The following is an 11,412-nucleotide window of genomic DNA, read 5'->3' on the forward strand; positions in this document are numbered from 1 at the left end:
GTGCGATTTTGATTGCGACTTTAAGCCAATGCCTGTGTAATCTTGAGGTCTATGGACCTCAAATTGCATCAAAGTTGGACCAAAGTAGTGCAAGGAGTACAGTAAAACCTTGGTTTCAGAGAGTTTTGCAAGACCAGCAACATTTTTAAATACATTTTGACTTGATATACAAGTAGCGTCCTGCCACAACTGAGTATAAAAGAGAAGAGAGGGCGCCTCTAAGTGTAGCAATATGGTTACATTTAATGAAGGTACAACATTTAGCAACTCACATGGTTGATGATTAAAACAGACACATCTAAGTATGCAGGCATCCGGGGAAAAGCGGTCCACATAGACCATCCCCCGCACCGCCATCGATGTCATTCCTTCCAGACTGCGCTCCATGAGCAGTTCAAGCCTCACTTTTAGATCGCTCTACTGCGCGGTACCTTTCATGGTCACGATTGCAGACTGACAGCGGTGAGAGCCGGCGGTGTGGGGGATGGTCTATGTGGACAGCTTTATGAGCCCTTTAAGAGCTATGGACAGAAGTGATGTTTTTACGTCGCTTCCGCCCTGCAATGATATGGAGACGGGTGGGGGCCATTCTTCCCCTCACTCATCTCCATACCACACATGGAAGAGGGCCCGATCGCCTCCGCCATTGCCAACGGCTCCGGTAAGCGTCGAGGGGCACCAGAGAGGCGGGGGGGAGAACAGCCCTCTCCCGCCGCCGATAAAAGTGATCTTGCGGTGAATCCACCGCCAAGACCACTGTAATCAGAAACCGGACCTCCCGCTGAAGAAGAGGATACCGGGGTTATGACAGCTGCTGCCATAACAAAGATATCCCTCTTCAAACCGCTGACGTATATCGGCATGCGGTGGTCCAGAAGTGGTTAAATGTAACCATATTGCTACACTTAGAGGCGCCTCACTTCTCTTTTAGACCCCTTTCAGACTGGAGGCATTTTTCCGGTGCTACAGCGCTAAAAATAGTGCCTGCATAGTGCCTGAAAAAAGGCTGAGGGCTTTCACACTGGAGCGGTGTGCTGGCTGGGCATCAGAAAAGGTCCTGCCAGCAGCTTCTTTGGACTCAACTGCTCCTCCCCATTGAAATCAATGGGGCAGCGCTGCTATACCGCTGGCAAATGCGGGCGGATTTAAACCCTTTTTGGTCGCTGGCGGGGGGTCAATACCGCCCCGCTAGCGGCCGAATAGCACCGCTAAAACGGTGCTATAAAAGCGCCGCTTTACCGCCGACGCCCTAGGTGGCTCAGTGTGAAAGGGCTCTTATACTCTGGAGCTTCTGCTGCATTTTCCTTCTAATCCCCTTGTGGAGGCTTCCATTTATGGACATTTTGTTGTTACACAATATGTGTGGCATACATCTGTAATCTAAACTAGACAGAAAAAGGGGGAGGAAGAAAATTCGGACTATAAAAGGGCAGACACAGGAGGAAAAAAAAAAAAATTTTTTATATATATATATATAAAAAAATCATCAATTTTTATTATATAATAAAAAAAGTAATAAAAGCTTATACAACATGTGTATATCTTAGTGAATAAAAGCAACTGACAGTAATGCTAATCAGATTAGTTGTATATTTACATACAAATGTTTTTAAGCTATACAAGTTTCACAAGCAGTCTCCATGTGTTGACGTGTTTCACCAAAATATAGCTTCATCAGGACTCATGAAAACCATACAATATTCATCTCAGCACCCCAAGCACCAGCATGCAAAATAATGCCCAGTCGCGCATTGGAGCATTAAGAGAGACCACTGCGGACACGAGGCCAACAAGAGTAGATCACTAGGTATCTGATCAAGATCCACTCATAAAAGATAAACGTATGCCTTTGGGTAAAAGGTAGGGGGTTCATCCTTGTCCACTGAGAGATAATATCTCCAAGCAGGGGGGGGGCACCAATTGTAGATCCAAAGGATCAGGTCCGCTCCCACGGTGTTGAGAACCCAAAACCGGCCAACTACAGTATGTTACGAGACCCTGGAATAATAAATTGGGTAGCAATCAATCTTGTAAGTCCTATGTTGGGTATAGCAGCTCTTATGGGGATATCAAACACATCATAGGAGGTCCATATAGTGTATCTGCAATGCAGCCGATGACGAAACGTCTGGGTGGCATCATCATATGTCAGCCAACATATTTTTAAAATCTATGCATGGATATAATCCATATATTTGTATTTTGGGGCATCTGAAAACCAAGTTTACTTGAGAACGGTGTATAGTAGATTATGGTTTCCTTCTCGAAAAACTGATTGCCCAAAAGTGGATTTCACCGCATCCACCGCCAGAATACTCTTATCAGCACCACCGGTTATAGCTGGCAGCACTGATCAAGAGAAAATGTTCCAACAGGCTGGCTGTACAGAAGTCGATGGAGAGATCGTACAACCAGCCTGCCCAGAGATGGATCGGAATTCAGCCAGTCCTTGCATCTATTGCTGGCTTTAAAGGGAGATCCAAACACAGTGCGGTACTTACAGCTCTCTGAATGGTGACGGCTGCCTTAAATTGTTTTAGTGTTTGTTTTTCAAGGTGGAACCGTCTTCTGGCTTTATACCCTCTCCAGTGCTTCTGAACCATCAGGGCAGACCTCTCCTGGATTTCCTGCATGTGCTTCTCCATTTGTCCTGCAGAATACAGAAGATATAGGATTTACAGCATGCTGGAGTTACAAAATACAAGCACAGAAGAAGAGACTGTTGCATTCTGGTGGGATTTTACTGGATGCAGATTTTGTTTCAGCGTACAATATCAATTCCGCTGGAAGATGATCCAATGGGGGGGCTTCATCATAACCCTCAGCTGTTCTGAGCTGAAGTCCCGAATGATCCCTTAGCTTAGGACATTACCATGTGACACAAGTGTTGGGGGTGAACCCTAGGGCCTGATCATTTCACAACTGCACTTTAGGCAAGTCAAACACATGCATCTGTTTAGATCAGGTTATAGTCATGTCTGGACGTCAGATCTGGACCTGGGTCTGAACCTGCGACCTCTGCTGTGTCTTGCGAGGTCCCTTCTTGATAAGCCACCTGAGATACTCTAAAGCTCCCTGGACAATTCCTTGAATAACCCTGCCTTGAACCTTGGTTCTCCTGAACTTTGAACACTTTGCTCCTCCCCATGAACTTCCTATTTAAGCCATGCCTTTGCACTTCCTGTTGGCCAGATTATTGTGCTCTCTCCAGCCGATTGCTCTTGTCACTCCTGCTGCCATCCGTATCTATGCTACCACTCATTACCGACCTTTGGCTTTTTCCTCCACTGCGCTTCTGCGTGATCCCAACCGGGAACCACTTGTTACCGACCTTTAGCTTGTTTACTGACTACACATCTGCCCGATTCCTACCTGCTATATCTGCTACTGGACCCCGGCTTGCTCACCTCCTGGTGGGGCAATCCTGAGGACTGGTGAACACCGATTAGTGCTTAGACCTCGTACCTCAGGTGAGCCCGCGTCACCTGCCAGGATAACCCATGGCTGTTCCTATCCAGCTGGTCAGTGGGAGTATTTCTACCGCTATAGCTACTGGTCTCCGAGATGGACCCCTGACAGGTCTTTATAGTTGCTCAATTTTTGCAATCTATGGACTCTCTGTTGCTATGGAACTTGAGCCAAGCAAACAAAAATCAGCTCTTGTATCCTGGTGAACTACAAATATAAGGCCAATGTATAAAAAGTGTATTACTTTCGGTTCTGCCAAAAAATTAAAAACTCTTTTACAGATTTAGACACTTTAATGTCCTCCAGCTGAGACCTTATCTCCTCTTCATCTTAAAGGTCAAGTAGAGCTGTATACTGTCAATGATTAATCCAACTGCAATCTGCATATAAATCCATCCTCCGGCCTCCCCTTCAGTCATGCACAGGTGTACCGGCTCCTCTTATTCTGATTTCACCGCACACTGTGAGCTTTTCACAATGTGCATTAGAAGCTGCAGCAAGTCAGATAGAGCCCCACCCCCTTTCCTGGCTGGAGGGTGTACAGCATTAGACAGTGATTACCTGTATCAGGGAGCAGTGGGGGGGGGGGGGTCAGTGATTACCTGTATTAGGGAGCAGTGGGGGGGGGGGGTCAGTGATTACCTGTATCAGGAAGCAGTGGGGGGGGTCAGTGATTACCTTTATTAGGGAGCAGTGGGGGGTCAGTGATTACCTGTATCAGGGAGCAGTGGAGGGTCAGTGATTACCTGTATCAGGGAGCAGTGGGGGGGGGTCAGTGATTACCTGTATCAGGGAGCAGTGGGGGGGTCAGTGATTACCTGTATCAGGAAGCAGTGGGGGGGGGTCAGTGATTACCTGCATCAGGAAGCAGTGGGGGGGTCAGTGATTACCTGTATTAGGGAGCAGTGGGGGGCCAGTGATTACCTGTATTAGGGAGCAGTGGGGGGTCAGTGATTACCTGTATCAGGGAGCAGTGGGGGGGGGGGGGGTCAGTGATTACCTGTATTAGGGAGCAGTGGGGGGTCAGTGATTACCTGTATTAGGGAGCAGTGGGGGGGGGGGGGGGTCAGTGATTACCTGTATTAGGGAGCAGTGGGGGGTCAGTGATTACCTGTATTAGGGAGCAGTGGGGGGGGGGGGGTCAGTGATTACCTGTATTAGGGAGCAGTGGGGGGGGGGTCAGTGATTACCTGTATCAGGAAGCAGTGGGGGGCCAGTGATTACCTGTATCAGGGAGCAGTGGGGGGCCAGTGATTACCTGTATCAGGGAGCAGTGGGGGGGGTCAGTGATTACCTGTATCAGGGAGCAGTGGGGGGGTCAGTGATTACCTGTATCAGGGAGTAGTGGGGGGTCAGTGATTACCTGTATCAGGGAGCAGTGGGGGGCCAGTGATTACCTGTATCAGGGAGCAGTGGGGGGTCAGTGATTACCTGTATCAGGGAGCAGTGGGGGGGTCAGTGATTACCTGTATCAGGGAGTAGTGGGGGGTCAGTGATTACCTGTATCAGGGAGCAGTGGAGGGTCAGTGATTACCTGTATCAGGGAGTAGTGGGGGGTCAGTGATTACCTGTATCAGGGAGCAGTGGAGGGTCAGTGATTACTTGTATCAGGGAGCAGTGGAGGGTCAGTGATTACCTGTATCAGGGAGTAGTGGGGGGTCAGTGATTACCTGTATCAGGGAGCAGTGGAGGGTCAGTGATTACTTGTATCAGGGAGTAGTGGGGGGTCAGTGATTACCTGTATCAGGGAGTAGTGGGGGGTCAGTGATTACCTGTATCAGGGAGCAGTGGGGGGGTCAGTGATTACCTGTATCAGGGAGTAGTGGGGGGTCAGTGATTACCTGTATCAGGGAGCAGTGGGGGGGTCAGTGATTACCTGTATCAGGGAGTAGTGGGGGGTCAGTGATTACCTGTATCAGGGAGCAGTGGGGGGTCAGTGATTACCTGTATCAGGGAGCAGTGGGGGGTCAGCGATTACCTGTATCAGGGAGCAGTGGGGGGTCAGTGATTACCTGTATTAGGGAGCAGTGGGGGGTCAGCGATTACCTGTATCAGGGAGCAGTGGGGGGCCAGTGATTATCTGTATCAGGGAGCAGTGGGGGGGGGGGGGGTCAGCGATTACCTGCATGGACGATCTCCAGCAAAGTGAGCTGCTTCTCCCGGAACACCCTCATAGCGCGGAGTTTTTGCAGGTGCAGTTGCTCCCGCAGTTCCTCTTCCTCTTTCTGTCTCTTCAGTTGAGTCATTTCTTGCTCTCTTTTTGCTCTACAAGTTAATAATTAGAAAAATTGACTTTCAGAGGCCTTCAAAGACCATGATTATTTAGTTTGACTTCGATGCGATTTCTATATCAGTTTGAAAATGTTCAGGCTGAAGTAATATCAATAAGACTAGACCATTTCCTCTGTGAAATACAGGTGTGTACAATGATCTGCCACACTCATAAGGTGGGGCATTTTATCACAATTAAAGGATAAGTACACTTTACAAAAAGGTGCATTAATTAGTTTTGCCATTGTCAGGTGCTAACCACTTAGCCACTATGCTGCCCATTTCCGAACCACGTATACTCCCTCCAGAGTGGGGTGCGCATCAAAGTTTAAGTGGTTCTAAAGTTTATTGGGAGCACTCGACAGGGGTGTGGAGCAGGGACCGCTGGAGGGGGACCCAAAAAAAGAAGAGGATCAGGGCTGCTCTGTGCAAAATCATTAAACAGAGCAGATAAGTATAACATTATTATTGTTTGACGGACTCTGCTTGCCTAGCGGGGGCTCGCTCCGCTGAGCAGGCGGATGACAGGTCCATCTCCGTTTACTGTGCAGAGACGGACCTGTCAGAGCCCTGCTCTCCTCTATGGGGAGATCAGATGAAAACAAACCGCCTGTCTGTTTTCATCCGATCTGATCTGCCAGACTGTTGGAAAATATAGTCCCCATCCGTCTGGATTTGGTGGATAGGATCGGATCAGATAGCAGCGGGTGTCAGCAGACATGTCACCGCTGACATCCGCCACTCCATAGGGGTGAATGGAGAATCCGATCAGTTCCGCCTAAAAAACTGACAGGCGGACCTTATCGAAAAGCCTGCATGAAAGGGCCCTAAGGCCTTGTATACCGATTGTGCCAATGGTGTGCTACGTCAATTCAATATGGGTCGGCGTGGCAGATTGTGGTCTCCACCAGGGAAGCATGACAGGGCGACAACCCAAAAACACAATTGGGAGACGTGGGTTTCATAATAGGAAGTGGCTGAACAAGGACCACCATGGCAGGATCACCAGGTATTATTTTAATGAAAGCTGTGTATTTAAAGCAGAACTTCAGTCATTTTTTCAACTTTTTCCATCTATTAAAAAGTGGAGGGCCACCCTAAAAAAATAAAAAAAAAATAAAAAAACTATATTAAAATGTTCCAAAAGTTATATAAAAAAAAAAAAAATTTTATATATATATATATATATATATAGATATATATATATATCTATATATATATATATAGATATATATAGAGAGAGAGAGAGATATAGAGAGATATAGAGAGAGATATATTTTGAAAAATTTTTTTTTTTTTAAACTTACCAGAAATGGCTATTGCTAGGCAGATCATCCTAATCTGCCTCTTCCTACTCCACGGTGATCTTTGATGGTCTTCAGTCTTCTTACGCGCGCTGTCTTCTGGGGAATGGGGCGCGGTGTGTTCTGGGAACTCTGTGTGTCCCATAACACAGCGCATCCCATTCACAAAGCACTGTGCGACTGGCACATGCGCAGAAGGAAACGGGCAGTGAAGCCGCAAGGCAGCGCCGGGATCTGAGAGACGGGTTGCCATCGGGCGGCCAACATCGCGGGCACCCTGGACAGGCAAGTGCGCTTATAAAAAGTCAGCAGCTACAGTGTTTGTAGCAGCTGACTTTTAACCACTACAATACAGGGCACTTTCGCCCCCTTCCTTCCCAGCCCAATTTTCAGCTTTCATCGCTCTAGCGCTTTCAGTGACAATTGCGTGGTCATGCTACACTGTACCCAAATGAAATTTTTATCATTTTGTTCGCACAAATAGAGCTTTATTTTGGTGTTATTTATTCACGACTCCGTTTTTTTTTTTTTGCGATATAAGCGCAAAAATGCGGAAATTTGGAAAAAAAACAATATTTTCTTTTTTCTATTTTAAAAGAAATCCAATAAAATCAAATTTTGTCATAAATTTAAACCAAAATGTATTCTGCTACATGTTTTTGGTAAAAAAAAATTCCGTTAAGTGTATAATAATTGGTTTGTGTGATCACGGACATATGTACGCAAATGATCATGTACATATGTGTGCAGGTGATCACGTACATATGTGTGCACCTAATCATTGGGACAAGTGATTTTAGTGGGACATATGTGGGGGACATGTTTTTATTATTAGGGACATGTGTTTTTATGTTTTGGGGACATGTGTGTTATGGGGACATATGTGAGGACTGTGTTTACACTGTGTGGTGTGTTGTGTGTTTACACTAGACTGGTGATCAGTGAGTAAAAAGCTGTAAAAAACAGCTCACACTCACTGATCATCAGCCGGCTGCAGCGATCTGCTCTCCTCTCCTCAGCGACGACTTCCGTGTGAGGAGAGGAGAGCCGATTGCCTAGCAACCGGCTGTTTGTTTACATCACATGACGGCCGTGATTGGACACGGCCGTCATGTGATCAGGAGGGCCAATCACAGAGCCCTCCTGCCGATCTGAGATGCGCCGTGTCCCGGTGACACGGGCGCATCGGGATCGCGCCGCTGCGCGGTCACGCGCGCGTGCGATCCCGCTCCTCCTGATGGACGTTCCTGAACGTCCTATCAGGAGTAGACGGCTCCCACCCGGCCGTATATGTGCATTGGCCGGGTGGGAAGTGGTTAAAAAAAACAAAATTCAGCTGGCCCTCCCTTTTGAATCTTCTGCCCTTGTTGTTGATTTAACTTTGAATAGTAAAACATTTTTTTCTGCCGGCAAATACCTTATACAGCCCACTTCCTGTTTCTTGTTAGGTTAAAAAAAGCCTATTCTTACGACATCATGCACAGCTCTCTCTCACTCTTGTGAGAGTTTGCCATCTAGGGAGGGGGAGCGAGTCATAAGAGGACCAATGAGAGCTGCAGAGCTGGAGGTGTGCCTCTGTGTAAATCCAGGAAGGGAACAGGCAGCAGCTTCAGTTAAAATGGCTGCAGCCAGACTCAATGGAGGGAGATTTCTGCAGCATATTTGGCAAGTACAGAATCAAAGTATATATAAAATAAACATGCAAAGTGGTTGTAGGGAAGCTTCAGAATGGCAAAGATGTTTTTATTCCAAATTACGCGAGCAGACTGCAGTTCCTCTTTAAATGGGTTTAAAGGAAGTTAACAAGGACTTGTGAGATCACCTGTGCCAGAAACAGGCGAGGATGTCATACTGGAAGGGCGCTGTGAATGTCGTGGCAAGGCCAAAATGCTCTGAATATGAGAGCGAAAGGGCATGTGCAATTGAAGTCACCAGGAATAAAATCATCTATATCTCACGAATGGCGTGGCTTTGAAGGATCTGGATGCTATGAACTAGTAGTGGGTATAATCTCATTGCAGATGAGGACAAGTTGTAATTTTGACATAGTAAACATACTGGGGATGATTTATTAAAACTGCATGGTGCAAAATCTGGTGCGGCTTCTGCATAGAAACCAATCGGCTTCCAGCTTTTATTGTCAAAGCTTAAAAGAGGAAGTATACCCTAATGGGTTTACTTCCTCTTTGTCTCCCTGCAAAGGTAAAGCATAATGGGCTACTATGCATCATATAGTAGCCCATTATGTGTCACTTACCTGACACAGAGGCGCACAATACCTGATACATGCGCACGGGAGCCGCCACTAACGGCATATCACCGTTAGCAGCGGCATGCTCAGTGCGCATGCGCCGTAGAGCGCGGTGCCTGTCGTTTTGCAAATATCTCCTAAACCGTGTAGGTTTAGCAGATATTTCTTGGACCTACAGGTGAGCCTTAATCCAGCCTTACCTGTAGGTCAAAGTGGATTGTAAGGGTTTACAACCACTTTAATTGAACAAGCTGAAGTTAGAAGCCGATTGGTTACTATGTACAGCTGCACCGGTTTTAGTAAACAACCCCCCTTTGTGTCCCTGGGGGAGTTGCAGGAATATTATTTCACAGATGTTCATACCTAAAGCTTCTCTGTAGCGATGTCACCACCCGCGGCAGTTTCTTCACCCTCCTCCGCACCAGGAATCCCCTCCACACCGCCTGTATTGTGAGGGCAGCGTGGTGCAATCTCTGTTCACACAAAATCAAACTCAGGTAAGACCGCAAAGAACCAGAAACTGAAAAAATAAATACAGTCATTTACAGAATAACGGTGGGAGATGTTCTCAGTAGAATGCAGCTGCTCCACTCCTAAAACCCCCCTAGTAGCACTTCTTTTTGCTTTTCAAGAAGTGCATTCACAATTCAGAGCAGACGTGACTGGAAGCATCAGAATTAAACAGGGCGAGCTTCAGGAATAGGAGAACGTTAAATTGTTTTCAGATTTGCAATAAACCATTGCAGGGTACCCTTTTTATATTTTAGATGGTTTACAGTGGTCATGTGACCAAGTGCAGTGTGATTTAGGCTGCATTCACACCTGAGTGTTGCATTTTCAAGCAGAAAACCGCACGATTTTGCTGCGTTTTTTACCGCGATTCGCTGCGTTTTGGTGCAGGGCAAAAGGTCACCAATGTTAAAAGAAGAAAAACGCCCAAATCTGCTCAATTCGAGCGAAAAAAAAAGGGTCCGGAACTTGTTTGAGCTTCAGACGTGTTCGGCTTCAGGCGACATGGAGTGAAGATGTGAACCATCTCCATTGAGAATAATACATTTTTTCCCCTCCAGGGTTTTGTAGCTTCATGCTTCAAGCTACAAAACGCTCAGGTGTGAATGGGGTCTAAATGTCTGCAGGTGCATGGTGAGAACCCACAGCTGTGCATTACCTCCTTTGTCCTGGACATTGGAGGGTAGGGTTGCCACCTGTCCAGGATTCACCCGGACAGTTCGGGTTTGGAAACATATGTCCGGGTTTCAGACTGCCTGAAACCCGGACACTATATTTAGCCTGGACTATGGCCGCCCAGCAGGTTTGCTGGCTGCAGTTGTCTAAGCTTAGAATGTTTGTTACACTCTTTTACACTGCCCAAAGCCAGCACTAACAACCACCCCCCCCCCCCCAAACACACACACAGATGGGAGAGGAGAGAGGGCTCGATCTGTACCTCTTACCCCCATGAGAGGTGCCAAGGGCTGAGTGAGCTCACCATCCATCCCTGTCTGTGACTGAAGTCTCCCACCTTCTCTCTCCTGCCTCTGAGTGAGTACACTAAGGTAAATCAGGGTTCTCAGAGCACCCCTTACATCAGAGTTCCCCTTTACACCAAAGGCCACAGTGTTTCCCCTTACATCACAGTCCTCTCCTTGCATCAGAGTTCTCAGTGTCCCCCCTTAAATCAGGGTTTCCAGAGCATCCCTTATGTTAGAGTTCCCAGAGTCCCCCTTTACATCAGAGTCTGCAGAGACCCCCTTACAGTGTAAAGGAACTCTGCAAGTTCAGGTGTAAAAGGTGAACTCTGTGGACTCTCATGTAAAGGGGGACTCTTGTTATTAACTTCCTATGATTAGAAATGTTATTTAATAGCAAAATATTTGTATAGTTTATACTATAAAAAGAATAAAAATTGCATTGCGCCCCTAAAGTTGTCCGGGTTTGACTTGAAGAAAAGGTGGCAACCCTATTGGAGGGGGGTGCTGTTGCTTCTTCTCCTGGACAGGATGACATAGGCTGCAAAAAGGGGACACTAGCAAGGCACATTGTGTGCTGGAATGGCAGCTTGTAGTCCCACATTTGCGATTGGGGCTGGCAACACCTCCATGTTGGAAGGCAGCGTTG

At 47.0% G+C, this 11,412-nt stretch overlaps 1 protein-coding gene across 1 annotated transcript in view; it reads right to left on the reverse strand.

The window, feature by feature from the left end:
- Nucleotides 1-11,412, reverse strand: part of IQCB1 (IQ motif containing B1) — a 59,049-nt gene that overhangs the window by 11,448 nt on the left and 36,189 nt on the right. Inside the window, exons 9-11 of the mRNA XM_077449716.1 lie at nucleotides 9,658-9,767; nucleotides 5,591-5,733; nucleotides 2,502-2,650 (exon numbers count right to left, since the gene is read on the reverse strand). Of these exons, the coding sequence (XP_077305842.1) occupies nucleotides 2,502-2,650; nucleotides 5,591-5,733; nucleotides 9,658-9,767 (402 nt within the window). The remainder of the gene's footprint in view (nucleotides 1-2,501; nucleotides 2,651-5,590; nucleotides 5,734-9,657; nucleotides 9,768-11,412) is intronic.

The sequence above is a fragment of the Lithobates pipiens genome, unplaced genomic scaffold, assembly GCF_037356315.1.
Source record: "Lithobates pipiens isolate NorthernLeopardFrog02 unplaced genomic scaffold, aLitPip1_a1.2 Scaffold_22, whole genome shotgun sequence".
NCBI classification, from domain to species: Eukaryota; Metazoa; Chordata; class Amphibia; order Anura; family Ranidae; genus Lithobates; species Lithobates pipiens.